The sequence below is a fragment of the Drosophila ananassae genome, chromosome 2L (assembly GCF_017639315.1).
Source record: "Drosophila ananassae strain 14024-0371.13 chromosome 2L, ASM1763931v2, whole genome shotgun sequence".
Lineage (NCBI taxonomy): Eukaryota > Metazoa > Arthropoda > Insecta > Diptera > Drosophilidae > Drosophila > Drosophila ananassae.
In genome coordinates this window covers 24,699,554-24,717,429 of record NC_057927.1, presented here as the reverse complement: position 1 = coordinate 24,717,429, position 17,876 = coordinate 24,699,554, and the positions used below count along the sequence as shown (strand labels likewise).

General features: G+C 42.6%; 3 protein-coding genes across 5 annotated transcripts; 1 reads left to right on the top strand and 2 right to left on the bottom strand.

Annotated features, from left to right (window-relative positions):
- Nucleotides 1-129: 129 nt before the first annotated feature.
- On the bottom strand, nucleotides 130-10,161 carry LOC6494653 (serine/threonine-protein kinase ATM). 2 transcript variants are annotated; one of them, XM_001965915.4, is made up of 28 exons: nucleotides 9,821-10,161; nucleotides 9,657-9,765; nucleotides 9,422-9,607; nucleotides 9,146-9,366; nucleotides 8,747-9,091; nucleotides 7,585-8,688; nucleotides 7,345-7,522; nucleotides 7,121-7,281; nucleotides 6,940-7,066; nucleotides 6,512-6,879; nucleotides 6,312-6,453; nucleotides 6,139-6,259; nucleotides 5,941-6,073; nucleotides 5,593-5,886; nucleotides 5,261-5,540; nucleotides 4,827-5,200; nucleotides 4,568-4,765; nucleotides 4,369-4,516; nucleotides 3,894-4,311; nucleotides 3,682-3,841; nucleotides 3,118-3,624; nucleotides 2,751-3,056; nucleotides 1,715-2,696; nucleotides 1,492-1,659; nucleotides 1,058-1,434; nucleotides 737-989; nucleotides 435-680; nucleotides 130-373 (listed from the first exon to the last, which is right to left on the bottom strand). In XM_001965915.4, the coding sequence occupies exons 1-28, from the start codon at nucleotides 10,019-10,021 to the stop codon at nucleotides 189-191; spliced, it is 8,292 nt and encodes a 2,763-aa protein (XP_001965951.3). In that variant the 5' UTR covers nucleotides 10,022-10,161; the 3' UTR covers nucleotides 130-188. The 2 variants fall into 2 exon arrangements, with proteins under 2 accessions (XP_001965951.3, XP_044570953.1); XM_044715018.1 differs by lacking the exons at nucleotides 9,146-9,366; nucleotides 9,422-9,607; nucleotides 9,657-9,765; nucleotides 9,821-10,161 and having other exon boundaries at nucleotides 8,754-8,885.
- Nucleotides 10,162-10,502: 341 nt separating this feature from the next.
- On the top strand, nucleotides 10,503-14,309 carry LOC6494241 (heat shock 70 kDa protein cognate 4). Its single transcript, XM_001965914.4, has 2 exons — nucleotides 10,503-10,664; nucleotides 12,022-14,309. The coding sequence occupies exon 2, from the start codon at nucleotides 12,022-12,024 to the stop codon at nucleotides 13,972-13,974; it is 1,953 nt and encodes a 650-aa protein (XP_001965950.1). The 5' UTR covers nucleotides 10,503-10,664; the 3' UTR covers nucleotides 13,975-14,309.
- LOC6494642 (putative ammonium transporter 2) lies at nucleotides 14,212-17,142 on the bottom strand. 2 transcript variants are annotated; one of them, XM_001965913.4, is made up of 4 exons: nucleotides 16,639-17,142; nucleotides 16,122-16,578; nucleotides 15,666-16,061; nucleotides 14,212-15,614 (listed from the first exon to the last, which is right to left on the bottom strand). In XM_001965913.4, exons 2-4 carry the CDS (start codon nucleotides 16,556-16,558, stop codon nucleotides 14,750-14,752), a joined length of 1,698 nt encoding a protein of 565 aa, XP_001965949.1. In that variant the 5' UTR covers nucleotides 16,559-16,578; nucleotides 16,639-17,142; the 3' UTR covers nucleotides 14,212-14,749. The 2 variants fall into 2 exon arrangements, with proteins under 2 accessions (XP_001965949.1, XP_032312349.1); XM_032456458.2 differs by lacking the exon at nucleotides 16,639-17,142 and having other exon boundaries at nucleotides 16,122-16,617.
- Nucleotides 17,143-17,876: the final 734 nt, after the last annotated feature.

The window sequence follows — 17,876 nt, the reverse complement described above, 5'->3', positions numbered from 1 at the left end:
AGGTGGCAAACAAAAAAACGAGGCTTTCAGAACTGAAAATAACAAATGTTGAATAAAAAAAAGTCGATAATAAAAACAAATTCGGAGTTTCCCCAGCGATTAGAAATCCACAAACAACAAGATTAAATATAAAATCGTTAAAACAAAACATATATTCTAGATGGTAACTGGTAATAAGTGTGATGTTGTTAGAGTTGCGGATCCCAGCCAGGATATAGCATGCATAGATTGCTGGGGAGCGTAGCCTCATTAATCAAACGCTCGACTTGGGCTTCCACATTCGAGTCACCCAAAGTGCCGGCCTCTCTGCCCTCCAGTTTATTTTGCACCAACAGTAGAGCCCGTTGAGCAACTAGATTCACAGATTCCTCTTCTATTAAAGTTTTTAAACGGATCATTACAAAGAATCTATATAAAATATGATAGAGACTTACCAGATTGCGAGGAGGATTGCTTCTTTCTGAGGACACCCCAAATAAATAATGGATCGTAGAGAAGCACCTCGAGTATGGTGGTGAATACAGTCTTGTATCGTCGAAGGATATGCATTGTGGCCTCGCAGGATTTGGCAAACACGCCTTTAGTTCCACAGATACCCATGGGCGCTACAAAGTCGCGGGTCAGCCGGAAAGGAACAGTTTCTGGTGTCGTTTGTATTTTGCCTTGCTCAAAAGCAATACCTTAAAATGGAAAAAATGGTAAAAATCGGAAAACATAAAATGCTTTGAAATCTTACCAAAATCAATATGGATCACTTCAGCAGTCCTTTCGTCTATAAGTATATTTTGGGTATGCCGATCGCCAATTCCAAGGACATAGCCCACCATTGATGTGGTGGCCACGCTGTTGGTGTAAGCTAATCGCCTCTCGAACCAAACACCTGGTATGGGAAACTTTTCCAGCAGGAAATAATGAAATACAGGCTTTATATGATCACATACTTCCTGGTACATTTTAAAACGCTTCTCCTTGGACGACTTCAAGTGGCTCTTTAAATGGAAGCGGCATTAGAAATAATAGTTTAAAATAGTAGATATTTTTATTATCATAATCTTACCCCCAAAGAGATGCGGCATTTCTGGCTTGGCCAATCATTTGGTCTGTACCGTTGGTGGGCGCCTCCCTTTCCCTGGCCGGCCAAGTAGAGACCCACGGGAATGGAATTGGTGCACCACTCCAGGATTCCACTTCGCATGGACAAAGGCATTACCTTGTATGTCCGTAACTTAAGTTTCCGTTCAATGAATTCAGAGTCCTGGCTTAAGAGTTGGTTGACAATGCCAAACACCTGCTGCATCACTGCATCCTGTCGGAGATCATCCTTGCCCTTGATCAGCTGCGGCCGTGTCTGACCATCGGAGCACATGCATAGGACCTTTACGGGAGCATTCAGGCCTCCACATTGCGAAATTTCCTTGGCCCAATTGCAGATACCTGAAAAGAAAGATATATTTTTTAAAATTTTATAAAACTTAACTGTTCTAAGCTCACTTGTTATGTTGTATTCGTTGCTGGGCGAGACAGGCAGCTCGAGAGTGGGGCAATGAACATTATTTAGATGACGGAGGCGCCTCACCCTTTCGAACTGCTTTTGTCGAGTCGCATCCGATACTTGCTGTTTGTTCTCAGTCGTGCCCTCGTTGGCGAAGGTTATAAGAGCTGTGAAGTAAGTTTAAAGTTTAAATAATGATTCTAACTATTCTTGTTATCTTACCTGGCAGTACAGATTCCAGCTCTTTGCTGCACGCCGCCGCCTTTGGATTCTTTTCGCCAATCTTGGCAATGATTCGTTGAGCGATTCCAGCTCGCTCCGTGTTACTGTGCTCTCCATCCAGATTGGCAAAGACGAGCGGGTACAACAGATACAGGATGTGATGCGGATGATCCTGACCACAGCGCACCAGAAGATCTACCAATGCCTTGATTAGGGTAGTGTTTTTTGAGTTCAACCGCCCGATCAATTGGTTAGCAGCGCAGATGAACTTGTAGGACGGTACTGTTGGTAGCTCCTCTTTGATGCACTGCTGCAGCTTTTCATTTGAGGCATTGGTGAACCACAGCGATATGATGCGGTATATAGCGGCACTGGAAAACCCACTGTCCAAGCGGCAGTAGGCAATGTGGTTTTTTATGGCCGAGCAGAGGTGCTGCGTAAGCTTCTCCTCGACATGCTGCAGCTGACTCTCGTCGAGATTGGCATAGCGCTTCATCTGCAGGCTTATTATCAGCCGATCGTGGTTTTCGCGCTGCGTCACCTTCGACGCCATCAGTCGGTTCTGTTCAATAATGTCGATTAGAGTCTGATAGTCCTGGGAGTGTCGGTACTCGTACAGCTGCTGGTATTCTCGGTCCGCATACTTGGCCATCGTCGCATAGGTGGCCGTCCGCTGGTGGTTGGTATAGATGTCTAGATTCTGCCACTGGAAGATGTGGGGATACTTATTGCTCAGAGTCTGGCGATTCAACAAGAAGTCATCTATCAGCTTGAGAGCGGCGTTGAACTTCTGGCATTGGACGGAACTCAAGCTGTCGGCATTGGAGTCCATCAGGAACTCGCCCTCCATCCGAATAGCCGGTATCCTTTGCAGGCAGTATGTAAATTCTTGATTGGTGTTAACGTGCTCCAAAATCGCCTTGGCTATCTGGTTATGGCCCATTTTAACATTCACTTCGGCATCCTCCAGCAGAACGCTTATCTAAAATATAAAAATTATGAATTTCTTAAAAGTAATATTTGTAATATTTACAACCTTGGTTGATTCCTTTATATCAGGTAGTTCCCTTAACATTCCGATGTACTTCTGTGCCAGATTAAGTTTCCCGGCACTCTTGCACTCCTCGATTCCCTTGAGTAGATAGGTGTCGATGGGATTTTGTTTGTAGAACTCCAGCAGCCGACGGGTCGTCCTCGTTCCAGCCATCTTGAAAAGTGCTATCTGATGCGCTATTGTAAACTCCTTACAGGAAAAGTTACCGTACTGAAGCTCTAGCTCGGTATTCCACTTGCCAAAGAGCTTGGTCAGCATGACTGGATTTAAATGGGAGCCGAATTGTATCTACAAAGGGAAAATAGGATAATTTTCTTAAAAGAATACCTAGATTAGCTAATCCACTCACCTGGCAAAAATCCTCTGCCTGTTGAAGCGAACACAGCCATGTAAGGTACTTGTACACACTTTGCAAACACTCGACGCTAATATCCTGCAGGATGTTGCCGACGCATTGATAGGCCAACTCAATGGCCGATAGACTGTTCTCTTGCTCCCGCTGGCCGATGCTCCGGAGTGCCATGAAGTGATGTCGCTGGAACTCCCGCTCTAGGTTAAGTTTGGTCCTTGCCTTCAGTTGCTGTTGTTGAGTTTCATGCAGCGAGTCCCACCTCCCGAGGCGCCACAGAATCTCATAGTCCGGCTCTACTTGTTGGTGCTGCTGCAGCATGGCAAAGGACCATAGCCCGTTGCTCTTCATAATGTCTGCACAAACCTGTCCACTGGAATAATTGCAATCATCAGTCTCCATTAAGATGGCAGACAGATTATTATTGCGACTGAGGAAGTCCATCCTGCAGCGCATGGGATTTACGATGCCAGCAATTGCGTCCAAGCAGCCAATAGACTCATAGGCCTGAGAACAAAAATATATTATATAAAAACTCTAAAAATAAATGCCAATTTTTCGTACTTTTTTGGCAGAGGCTTGAAATGATTCATCCTCCAGAAGAGTTGCTGAATCTGAAGTACTTGGAGAAGAGGCCCACAACTCTAAGTACATAATGCTAAGAAAATAGGCCTGGCAGTGATTACTGGCCCTAACCACATTGCTCAGATTGACGGGAATGCTCCTAAAAAAGATATAATTATTATTTGTATTAAAATTAAATCAAATCTCCCTACCAGTTATTAAAATTTCTTATACATTCGCAGATGTACAAGAACCTCTTAATGGCTCGTTTGTTTTGAAATATCTCCACAGAGCCCGATTGCTCCGTGTTGACAAAATTTTCAAAGAAGTAGTCCAACATTTGACACAAACTCTGCAAGTGCTCCGGATTGTTGGCCAAAAGCAACTTGATAAAAGGCTGCAAACAGATCTTGGCAAAGGCAAAGGATTTTTCTGCAAGAGCATCGAATCCCGCCCAACCGCAATCCTTGAAGGCCAAGGACACGAAGGCGCACAACCAGGACTCATAGTCAAATCTTTGGGTGGCTTTCAAGACCTTCAACCAATCAATGCATCGAATCTGTTTATGGGAATTCAGGTATGAAGCTGGCGCAGACTTATCCAAAAATATTTTCAAGTTTTTATATTTATCTGAAATTGAAGAAATGTTTAATTAATATAGATCATATGTGAATTATTTCAGCTTACTGATAATTTTTATGCCAGCCTTGCTGTTAACCACATTATAAGCCACACATACGATATCATCATGGGTTTTCGGATCGAAATCGAACATATATTTCTCCAAAGCTTCACAAACCGCACTTAGAAATCTTTCCATTGGTTCTTTCTCCGGCTGCGATTATAAAAGTTAATTAATATCAAAGTAATATAATTCACTTGTTACCTCTTCAAAGGAATCGAACTCTGTTTGAAAATAGTATGATATATTTGAAAGCTTTAGTGGTCCTATTTGAGCCAGGCACTTCAGGGCATAAAGGGTGGTCTGTTTATTTTGGGTGTCCCTTGCCATTTGAACCAGACGATTGATGACCTCGAAGAGCAACTTCTCATTTGCTTGCAGTTTGTCTTTATGCTCAGCAATCTGGAATAGGATTAGCAAAAATAAACATAAATTAAATAAATATAATTACAATTAAGCTCACATAATCCCTTAAGTCCCGCAACCGTTCCGATGTAGGACTTTTTAAGAATGAATTGAGGCACTTGGTTATATCCGACTTGTCTATGGATGAACTGCATCCAAATTCCTCTCTCAGAGGTTGCAGAAATTCGCATTCTGTCGTTTCCTCGAGAAAAGTCGGCATATCTATTGTACTCTTATGGTAGTCCACAATCTTTTCTATCACAGCTGTAATGCTTTTCTTCACATCCTTGAATTTACAATGCTGTTCAAAAGCTATGAGATGCTTGGCTATCTCAGCCATGTGTGATGTGAATTCATCGAATCCAAATATATGTTTGCTGAGCAAGACTTCCAAATAAGATACAATTGACATCTGGACTTGGATAGACTTAGCTGAAAGGAAGCAAGGTTGTCATAATACTATCATAGTTTCTATACATTTTTCATGCTCACAGTGCTTCAAAAATCGAACCAAAAAGAACCATATATCTCGAACAAAGTAGGAGCACTTGACGACCGTTTCAGCACCTTCCGACTCAAGCGCCGAATCGTAGACAGCATCTGCAATGGCGCAATAAAGGAAGAATTCGTGCACAACCTGACTGGGAAAGGTGGCGTTGAAACAGTGCATCTTTAGACGTCCGAACAGATCGACCAGAATTCGCGGATGTTTCAATTGAAGCAGGGACATGGACTGGATACGACTGCCCCTCGATGAGTTATTATTAGGATCCTAAATAAGAATAATGTCATTACACATTAAATGGTATTATTACTCATCTTACAATATGCCAGTTAATACACTTAAATAGTGACTTCGATTTCAGATTGTACCAGCTGCAATCTTCTATTAAGGGAACTGAAGGTCCCAACAACCTTTGCAGTTCCTGGGGGTCGTACAGCAGGTTTGTAGTTCTCCAGAGGGTCTCCGCATTGAGGGCGATCTTTAACGACTCTATTTGAGAGTTTGTTACGTTGACCTCGAACTGCTGGTAACGATCCTTAAAGTCTTCCCTTTCGGTTTCAGAACAGGATACATTTTTGGGCAGCATGAATGATGAAATAAGTGGATAGGCGATCTATGGAATTATATATATTAATTTCATTTGTCATAAATTATTTATCACAACTACCTCTTCGTCAAGAGCCTTCTTGAGACGATCCACATCCTCGGGCTTTCCATATAAAAATGTGTAGGCCAGAATGCTGTTTATGTGAGCTCTATGGAAGTCAATTTTCGTTTCATAACACAGAAAATAAGGGAACCTAGACGACAAAATAAAGGAGAAATATATAGATGGCGATTTAATCTAAGATTTTGATTATCTTACTTCGAAAGTGGCCAATTTTGTTCGGCCCAATGATGTAAAAGGTCATCGGTATAGGGTTGTATTAAGTCCCTAATTGATTTTCCATAGCAAGGATCAACATTTTGTAGAAAATAAAATTCACCTGAAACCAAAACAAGATAAAAAAGAATTCAATCAAAGTGGAGTTGACAAACCTTCGCTAAGCTTTCGGGAGGCAATGTGATAGCACAGTTCCTTCAGGGCAATCTCCTGGTGAAACGAGCTCCGAATAATAAATGCAATCAACATTTGCACCACTATAGAAGTAGCATTTTGTGTTGCATCCTCATCGTTGTACTATAAAATAAAAAAAAATATATTAGCTGTTGAACTTTAAAGTTTCCATCAGACTCACAGCCAATTTCTTGAATTCAATGCTGTCGTAGACCTCCTGGCAAAAGTTCCAGTGGCTCTGCGAGTGCCCTATAACATCGGCAGTCACACAATTCGTATTGAGCAGTATTATGAAACTGAATAGAGTGGCATAGCGCACCTCCAGGGTGGGCATGGCAATGAATTTGGCAGTGGACTTGCATATCACAGTAAAGTTCTCAACAAGATATATGTCTGGGCAACGCTGGGCGATCAAACCGACGCAGCGAACGATTTTCGCAGTCAGTTTGGATGTGTAGGACTTCTTAAGCGCAATCCTCAGCAAGGAGTTAAGGGCCATTAACATGTCATCCAAGAGATTTTCCATTTGGTAAACGAAACTGAAAATTTCTGAACAGAAAAGGTTGTTTTAAGATTTAATAGTTTTATTTGCTTGTAATCGCTACTTACTGGGCATATATTCCACCACTTGGTCGATGATATTCAAGTCCTGATGGTAATGCAGGAAAAGGTGTTTCAGTTTCTCCACCAGCCAAGTGCAGGCATCATCGGAAATGCTTTCGCAGAAGTACAGCATCTAAAAATAACTTATAAGTCTTTAAGATGGATATTTTATTAACACATTACTGACCTTAATGGCAATGAGAACATCTTGGGGCTTCCAGCGTAGAGCAGTCTTGGAAAGATGCTCAAAAGATTCATCGCGATATGAGCTGAAGGCACACAACGCGCCCAAAATCTGAATGCATTGATTCGTGATTCCATCATGATCCAAACTGTCCCTCTGTCTGCCTAAAAGATATTGAAAATTTACATCACAAAATAGTTTGAAATATATTTTTTTGTCGAATTTACAATGTAATTTGAGGGAGTTTTTAACGAAATCCACGAGCATTTCTAGGGGCTGCGTATTTAAATAATTTAAAAGAATCACATTCGATCTGAAAGCTTCCAAGACAGCGATCTGTAGTCCAAGAATTTCAAGAAGATCGCTTTCCTTGATTGACTTTGCATCGTTGGCCTTATAGTGAAACTGAAAAGCGAACAAGAATTTAAACTAAAAGACATAAATACAACTTTGATGCGGGAACCCACCTCGATGTGACTGAGAAACAAGCCTATGCGCTTTATTAAAGGACAACCAGTAAAGTTTCCGGCATCAAAAACTTTATAAAACAAAAGTCTTTCCATGGTGCAAACCAATTTGTGTAGGCTGCTTAAATTCTTTTTAATAGATTGGGATTCGTTGTCGTTTACACTATTAAAGTTAAGGTTTCGCATAAGGCACTCATATTTAGTTTGAAAGAAGCAGTTCTTTGTTTCGCCCTGATGCAGAGCTTTATTTGCAGCGGAATCAACGTAATCCTTTCCCATAAAGACCAGTTTCTTGTTATATTTAAAGAGCAAAGTATTCTGATCTTCTAGAGTGGCAATAGGCTCTGGATTGGACAGTTCTTTCTGCTGTTTTTCGTCCAGAAAATTAATAATGCAAATTGAAAATGTATCTGCCTGCAAGGAGGTATCAATACTAGCTATATTGTGTATCAAATGTGTGACACTGTTACGCGCTCCACTACTATAGGCCCACGCCAATATCGGCTCCAAGTCGGCAGATGATTTTTCCAGACCGCACTCAGCTGCATGGATGTATATCTCGCGGATGGTAGCAATGCATTCATTTCGCCTCATGATCTCGTTAGAAGTGATGTTTTGCAACAGGGTAGTGACCATCTTTTGGTTCAGTTTTTTGTGTCTGATGAGCATCTGTAGTACCAATTGTCTTTCGTTTATCTCCTCGCTGTTAGTGGTGGACTCTGATATTAAATGGTTTCCCATCTGGACCCACAAATCACCCAGAAAATCTTTCTGAATTGAAAGTGATTCTACCAGCTCTTTTTCCTTTTTTAGCAGCACATCTAAGCATAAACGAACATTTCGAAGGTTTTTAAAATTTCCGTATATTTGCAAGATGTCCGATACTGTGGTTAAGGCCTGCTGATAATTGGCCACATTTAGTATCACGCTGCTCAGCTGGAGCAGCTCCGCGAAAATTCCAAACCACACGTCGTTAAATGTAGTTTCCGTTTTGGCGATCAGTCCGAACATCACTTCCATTTTATCTGAAGGCTTGGCAAGTTTTTTGGGCGCATCGCCTTCGCCACTATCATCGGGTTTTCTTACGTCCAAGTGCCATAGAACCTGAAAGTATAATTTTTATTAGCTAATTCTGTACTTCGTGCTTTGATTCTAAACCTACTATGTACATTATCAAGGCAGACATCTGGAGGAAAGGCTGCGAGAACTTGTCATTGCTGAGCTGGAAAGTTTTGTAACGAACTAGGGAATTTTTGCTTATCTCCATGTTAACGATTGTTTTTAGTCGCATTATAGTTTTTGGCCAGTTTTCTTGAAGAAGAACGCCAAATGTGTTAAAATCACATTGATCAAGCTTGGGATACATGGATTTCAGAGACTGAATAACACACTGAAAGAATATGTTTCTGGTGTCGTCGCGATATACATCCTCGTTATGGAACTCGCAAAGCTTCGGCAAAACATCTTGCATATGAACACATAACTGGTAATGGTAATTCACTGAAAGCTAAAAGAGGGATATTTCTTACGTTCATGATTGATAATTATAATTAGAACAAACCTCCGTCACAAAGAGGGAGTAGAGACGAACAATCTCCGTTTTTCTGGGGCCTTGGGCCCGGCCTGCAATGCTGGTTAGCTCGGGAAGATACGCCGCTAGATCAGCATGCAGCTGGACCCTGTCCTTGGCCAGACTGACAGTCTTTGTGATGCATTTCAGTACCCTAGTGGAAAGAAACTCATCTCCGTCCACATTTAACTCGAACAGGTACGAAAGAATTCCTTTGAAGTAGTTGTATTTGGAATTTAAATTATTTTGATGGAAGGTAGTACGTACGGCTATACTCGTTGATTTTCATCTCTTTTACATAGCTGGCGGAGGGGTAGATACCCCTTTCCAGAAGGTTAAGAATGGTGTCACCAAAGTACTTAACTGTCACCCGCATCTTAATGCCTTCCTCAAATGCATTAAAAATGCTAGTCCTGGCGAGAAAGTGTCCATTGCCGGAAGTCTCCAAACCAGCTGAAATCGTAGAAAGTTAACACAGCCAAAAGAGTGTAGTTGTGCTTACCCTCTAGATTATATTTTACTATTTTGTCGAGGACATTGCTAAATAAATAGCATTTTCCCGCCAAAGTCTTGAAGGTCTTTTCGTTGGCAGCTTGTAGTTTTGCAGCGTGCTAAAAGAAGGGTAGGCTTTAGAAATTATAATTCTCTTTATGATTTGTTTCTTACTTTAATGAGTGCCTCTTTGGCGGCCTCGAAGACAACCGTCCATGTCAAGTCACAAGTCCTGGCCAGAAGCAATCCATTCATGTCCTCCCGGCAGCTGGACAGCTTTTCATCGAGCTGCTGGATAGCCTTGTGGCAAGAGGCTGTCTTATCCGAGCACACCTCACTGAGGATGCGCTGGATGTCGTTTAGCAAGCCACTCATCCTCAATCCTTATTCACGATCATTTGTTGACAACAAATAATTAAAATATTTTGATTTTAGAGTGACCATAAACAGTGCGCCAAAACAACACAAAATAGTGCGTATTAAAGAGCTTTGTATAGGGTGCCAAAACAGTATTTAATGTAGCCCAATGCAATAATTCAATTAATTATCATATTTACAACCCATTGATCATTTCTCGTTTACTTATTAGTTTATTATAGATTCATTTACGGTTTATTGGTTTTATACTTGAAATATTTTGATAAGTAAATAAAAAAAAAAAAAAAAAATATTTTTAGTGGTAATTTGTAGTCATGTGTTAAATAGCATTTTCTGAGCAGGAAATGAAATTGATTTAAAAAAAACGACAGTAAACCAAGTAATATTGCTAAACGGTTAAAAAAAGGCGTTGCCAGCACTAAAACACGGAAAAATACCATGTATACCGTAAAGCGGTCACATTAGAAAAAGTAGCAGTACCCTATAAAAGGCGGCTACACACGCGGAAAAAAATTTCAATTAAAAGTGGTTTGATCGAACGTCAGAGTGCCACTCGACAGAAGATTGAAGTGAGAAAGGACAAGTGAAGTAGCAATTAAACGGTTATATTTTAGTACGTTCCACCTAAACAACACACAAGGTAAGTGTTTTTCATTTATATGTATTAGTAAAATTGCACTTTGTGCATTCTGTAGCCGGGGGACGAAATGGGGACACGACCACGTGTTTTACGGTCTATTGACCCAAGAGTTTAATCAATACTTGCATCGTAAACGAGGCTTCTCGAACTTTCGACCCCGATGAGTAGGCATTTGCACGCTAAAATTCTGGCGCAGCAATTAAACAAATTTAGATGTTAGACAATGTATAAAAAAAAAAAATCGGAAAACGTGATTAAGCATATCTGGAATATTCCATTCGGGGGGTGCCGCTTCTCAGGAAACTCATTCGCACATCCATTTTCCATGTGTGAGTGTGTGTGTATGCTTGGCCGAACAAACTTGCGTCATCCAATGCGACGACGTTGCACTTAAATGTGGTTTCTGTTTTTCATTTCTAAGAATAAATCAATGTCTATTATAATTGATAATTTATTTAAAGCGTCGTGTTCTTTTCCTGGAATATTCCAGAGGGGGAAAATTTTGCGGCTTCCCTGACGCACTCACACATACGCATACCTACTCGAACACGCGCTCATATAAACACATGTAGAACCAGACAGATGCCCCTCAGACCAAATTGATCAAAGTGTTTGCTCTATAAATAGTATTCATATCCATAAATTTATATTTTATGCGGGTTTCAATTATTTTTAGCTAAAAAAGAAAACGTGCGTTGCCAACCGGCATCCCAATTACTCATACACGAGCATCGGCCTCGTTCCAGTAGTCGTCTCTTTCTAGCACATTCCAAGGGAACCACGACAGCGTGGTCTCACACACGCATATACATACACACCCAGGTGTGTTTGTGTACTGCTTGTTTCGTGTTCCAGAATTTTCGCCTTTGTCCATGCGGTTTTTTTGTTTTTTTTTTTTGTTTTTCGGTTTCGGCACCTTTGGCAGAAATTTACGGCAGCTGCCGTCCGCCATTGCTAACCCCCGGCATTGATCTTGCCGATTTTAAACTCTCTTGCCGTGTTAGTCATACGGCTCGTGATTTGTCAGTCTCGAAAACCAGTTGGAGGTATCCGGCGTAAAAGGCAAGAAACACGCAATGTGTTTTCTGTAAAAGGTGATATTGATCATATAGGAAGCATATTGATTTGTTCTTACATTGTTTTCTAGCAACCCCCTGGATTGTCAACCTGGGGGTTGAAATTTCAACAGGGATTGTTTCCATAGTAGTCTCAGATATTGGAGAATTTTCAGTTCACTAGCAGTTGTCTGTTCAGACACACAATTTAGTCATTTTTCTATTTTTGTATTTAAAATTATCAACAAAAAAAAATTGAAAAAAAAAACTAAAGGATCTTCTTACCCTTTGATCCATTCCAGATGTCTAAAGCTCCTGCTGTTGGTATTGATTTGGGCACCACCTACTCCTGTGTGGGCGTGTTCCAGCATGGCAAGGTTGAGATCATTGCCAACGACCAGGGTAATCGTACCACACCATCCTATGTTGCCTTCACCGAGACGGAGCGTCTGATCGGCGATGCTGCCAAGAACCAGGTGGCGATGAACCCGACCCAGACGATCTTCGATGCTAAGCGTCTCATTGGTCGCAAGTTCGACGATTCTGCTGTGCAGTCCGACATGAAGCACTGGCCCTTCGAGGTTGTCAGCGTTGACGGCAAGCCCAAGATCGAGGTCACCTACAAGGATGAGAAGAAGACCTTCTTCCCCGAGGAGATCTCCTCTATGGTCCTCACCAAGATGAAGGAGACCGCCGAGGCCTATCTGGGCAAGACTGTGACCAATGCCGTCATCACTGTCCCCGCCTACTTCAACGACTCTCAGCGTCAGGCTACCAAGGACGCCGGTACCATTGCCGGATTGAATGTTCTGCGTATCATCAACGAGCCCACGGCCGCTGCTATTGCTTACGGTCTGGACAAGAAGGCCGTTGGCGAGCGCAACGTGCTCATTTTCGATCTGGGCGGCGGCACCTTCGATGTGTCCATTCTGTCGATCGATGACGGCATCTTCGAGGTCAAATCCACTGCCGGTGACACGCATTTGGGAGGCGAGGACTTTGACAACCGTCTAGTCACCCACTTCGTGCAGGAGTTCAAGCGCAAGCACAAGAAGGACCTCACCACCAACAAGCGCGCTCTCCGTCGTCTGCGCACAGCTTGCGAGCGCGCAAAGCGTACCCTCTCCTCCTCCACCCAGGCCAGCATCGAGATCGATTCGCTGTATGAGGGTACCGACTTCTACACCTCGATCACCCGTGCCCGTTTCGAGGAGCTGAACGCTGATCTGTTCCGCAGCACCATGGACCCCGTCGAAAAGGCTCTGCGTGACGCCAAGCTGGACAAGTCGGCCATCCACGATATTGTGCTGGTCGGTGGCTCCACCCGTATCCCCAAGGTGCAGCGTCTGCTCCAGGATCTGTTCAACGGCAAGGAGCTGAACAAGTCCATCAACCCCGATGAGGCTGTCGCCTACGGTGCTGCCGTCCAGGCCGCCATTCTGCACGGCGACAAGTCGCAGGAGGTGCAGGATCTGCTGCTGCTCGATGTTACCCCTCTGTCGTTGGGTATTGAGACCGCCGGCGGTGTGATGAGCGTTCTGATCAAGCGCAACACCACCATTCCCACCAAGCAGACCCAGACCTTCACCACCTACTCGGACAACCAGCCCGGTGTGCTGATCCAGGTGTACGAGGGTGAGCGTGCCATGACCAAGGACAACAACCTGCTGGGCAAGTTCGAGCTGTCGGGCATTCCCCCAGCACCCCGCGGTGTTCCCCAGATCGAGGTTACCTTCGATATTGATGCCAACGGCATCTTGAACGTCACCGCTCTGGAGCGCTCCACCAACAAGGAGAACAAGATCACCATCACCAACGACAAGGGTCGTCTGTCCAAGGAGGACATCGAGCGCATGGTCAACGAGGCCGAGAAGTACCGCAACGAGGATGAGAAGCAGAAGGAGACCATCGCCGCCAAGAACGGCTTGGAGTCGTACTGCTTCAACATGAAGGCCACTCTGGATGAGGACAATCTGAAGACCAAGATTTCCGACTCTGACCGCACCACCATTCTGGACAAGTGCAACGAGTGCATCAAATGGTTGGATGCCAACCAGCTGGCCGATAAGGAGGAGTACGAGCACCGCCAGAAGGAGCTGGAGGGTGTGTGCAACCCGATCATCACCAAGCTGTACCAGAGCGCCGGTGGTGCTCCTGGCGGTATGCCCGGTGGCATGCCCGGTGCTGCTGGTGCCGGAGCTCCTGGCGCTGCCGGTGCCGGCGGTGCTGGTCCCACCATCGAGGAGGTCGATTAAATCATTCATCCCCCACACCCACTTCAAAGCAGACAGTAACAATTCTCCGAAAAACGAAACACCAACCAGTCACAGTAGAAGAGTTGCTTTCACATTACTTGGATTCTAAATTAGAGACTCACTAAAAACATCAAACAAGAACACCAACAATTCCATTCGAGAAAACGACAACTGCTCTCGATACTTAATTTATATACTTATAAAAATCATGCCACAACCAAAACCAAACACAACTGCTCCATAATAATATATATTATATTATTTGTCATCGATCGATCATCCAAACAATATTTGCTTGTACTTGAATTCAATAAATAAATTTGAGAATTGCAAAACTAGTTTGTTTTTATTATTAATTAAATGTCAGAAACTTTTTTATAAGAGTTGGGGAATGTTGTACTAAGTCTGCTTTTGGTAAATGTTTATATAGACGCATTATCTTATCGGGATAATAAAACCACAGAAGATAAGCAGAAATTAATAGCTTATCTAGTGTTTTTTTAGGTTTTATTTAATTTATGTACACGATGAGTACTACACTTAGTAATGTATATTTTTGTGGTTTAATTTTTGGACTATTGCATAGAGAACGTAAGATATCTTCTCGAATATACTATTCTATGTGGTTAGTCAGCTACGTGGATTTTCGTCCACAGTGATTGCGTCTATTCATACTTTCAGAAAACTCTAGAATCTTTTAAAATAAAAGTCGTGTCTCACAGACTATCCGCTGACTTTCTTGTTAATCCAATACATTAATGATATATTATAAATCCTAATCCACCCAAGCAAAATTAGGATCCTTTTCGGGTTTACCGATGACAGGGAACTCAGTATTATTGGATCGGTATATGCCTCCGGTGGTGGAGTTTCTGTCTGTGGGTCGGCGGTTGAAGACATTGCCCGCTGTCCGGGGCTTGAGAGTGATGTCTGCATGGGACTGGCCCGCATCCATTTTCGGGTTATTGGTCTTTTGAGAACTCACCTGATCCAGAAAGGATTGCCATTGCTGCAGTTTGTCCTCCGCTGCACGCAGTTGGTCGATGCTTCGTTCGTGGCCGGGATTTATGCCGATGGGCTGGATGCCGGCGATTTCATTCAGATCCACCTTGATGGGCGCCAGTGCGGATATAGCCCGGGATAAACCGATCTGGGAGTGCCGAATACGGTGCTCGGTGAGATCGGCGCCAAGCAGCTCCTCGTGTGGATCCATCCGAATAGGGATAATTTTGTTGACGACGAATAGCAGCAGGCATGTGGAGCAGATGCCCCAGCAGCACAGACAGAAGGCTGACAGCGTCTGAATCCCCAGCAGATACCATCCACCGCCCTTGAACAGGCCACTTCGTCCATTGGTTGTGTCCAGGGGAATGGGATTATCGGCAAAAAGTCCAACGGCAATAACGCCCCAGATTCCGCACACTCCATGGACAGCACTAGCTCCGACCGGATCATCCACGCCCATCCGATCAAATAAAGGCATTGCCAGGACGCAGAAAAGGGCACCGATTGCTCCGATCACAAGTGCCTCCCAAGCACGGTAAAGAAAGCATCCTGCAGTGATGGATACCAATGATCCGAGTACTCCGTTGATGAGATCCATGATGTCCATGCCGCCTCCATGTCGCCAGAAAGAGTAGCTGAAAGAATCAGAATGTTAATTTTGTAATTTTTTGTTTAAAGTCACTTACATTGAGCTTATGAAGCCGCCGCCAAAAGACCCCATCATGGTCATGACCGCTGCTCGTGCCGCATACTGCCACTTGGAACCGCTCACGCCGTAAGTACTGCCAGAATTAAAGGCCAGCCAGCCCCACCAGAGGACGAAGAGGCCCATGCACGCGTTGACTGGGTTTCCCAGAGGCAATGGATCATATCCTTCGGAGTAGCGTCCTAAGCGAGGTCCTAGCATAGCGGCTGAGGCAAAGGCAGAGGCACCTCCGATAAGATGCACTGGTCCGCTGCCGGCAATGTCCACGGCGCCCATTTTATTGAGGAATCCATGCTCCCCCCATACCCATCCGGCTGGGATGCAGTAAACTGCAGTGTTCAGGAATGAAAACAAGCAGTAGGCCTTGAAGTTGCACCTGGAAGAAAACATTAGTAGTTACTATAGATTATATAGATAGTTCTTATAAACTATGTACCTTTCAGCCATTGCTCCGCTAACAATTGTCGTGGCCGTGGTGGCAAAGGAGAGCTGAAACAGGAAGGCGGCAAAGATCTGGCCCATGAGAGCATCACCCACCGGTGGATCCAGCAAGAAGTCTCCGACGGCTATAAAGGGATTGGAAAGTGGACCTCGGCCAAAGCTCATGCCGTATCCAAAAAGCCAGTAGGTGAATCCGCCAAGGACAATGTCGATTACGTTCTTCATCATGATGTTCACCTCGTTCTTAATGCTGACACATCCGGACTCTAGCATTCCAAATCCAGTTTGCATCGTGAAAATGATGAAAGAGGAGGTTAGGACCCAGTTGGTGTCCTCCACCGAGAGATCATACACTCCGGGTATCACATAGGTACTATGATTCCTCACGGCTCCAGCACCCTTGGCTGCCAGAGCGGCGCTGGAGTTGTTCATGACGTTGTCCGTTCGGGTTTCTATGTGGGAATAGACTGTCAAAATCGGAGGTAAATCAGCAAATGAAAGTTACAAATTACCTGCATTTGATTTAAATGCAACTTAATCGCCGTTCAGCCATCGTACATTATTCCGTGTGCGTGTTTTCTGTCCAGAAATTAAATTGTTTTTGTTTTCCTAAGGTAGCCCTTTAAACTTGACACTGAGTTAATTTTTTTTTGCATTGGCGGGGTGTTGCATGCCACGAGCATTTTGTAAAATTTATGACTGAATTTGGCGTGGATTGAATTTAATCAGCCCGGGGACTCGGGATCTAATAGAGTACCCCAATAAATTAAAGTCTATTTTTAATTCAAAGTACAAAGCAGGGACTAAAATTCAAGCAGTATTCGAAACAAAAGCTTATAGTAATGTGGAAATGGTATGGGGAATCGATCTAGTAATCGTTGAACGTATTTCGCACAAGAATCTGATAAATATTGGCAAAGACATAACAAATTAAACAAAATAAATTTTTAAATATTTTTTAAATTATTATTTTCTGTTAATTTTTTAGCTTCTTAAGTGCAATGTATGAGAATCGAGGAGGAGGGCACTATTATTTAATTTAATTAAAAAACATATTTTCGTAAAAATAGACAAATAAATAACAACAAAAACACTTGACACAAATACAAAAACAACAAAAACTACAACAACAAAACAATAACAACAACTACAATAAAACAAAAACAATTTTAAAATTGTTTTAAAATTATTTTTTTTGCTTCATTTTTTCAGCTGCTTAAGTGATATCTATGGGAATCGAGGAGGAGAGCGCTATTATTTTATTTAATTAAAAAAAAAATTTATTGAAAAAACGATAAAAAATAACAAAAAAATCTCATTAAAAAAACAACAAACATCATTACAACAAAAAACAATAGCATCAACTACAATACTACAAAACAAGATGGTTTTTGAATTAAAAAACACATTTTTTATTTTTTCAATACAAAACAACAATAGCAATAAAACAAATAAAAAAAAACAAAACCATTACAACAAAAACAATAAACATTTTTAAGAGGACAGTCCACAAAATTTAACAAAACATATAAAAATTATTCCGTTCTTAGATTTTGATGCAGATTTATGGGAAATCGATCTACGAATCGATTAAGGTATTCCGCATCAGAATCGGATGACTATAGGCAAAGATATAGCCATCGTAGGGGGACAAATAGCCGACCCCATGCATTTTCAACATTTTGAAGGGGACAGCCCCCAAAATTGATCGAAAAATCTAAAAAATATTTCGCTCCTAGGTTTTGATGCA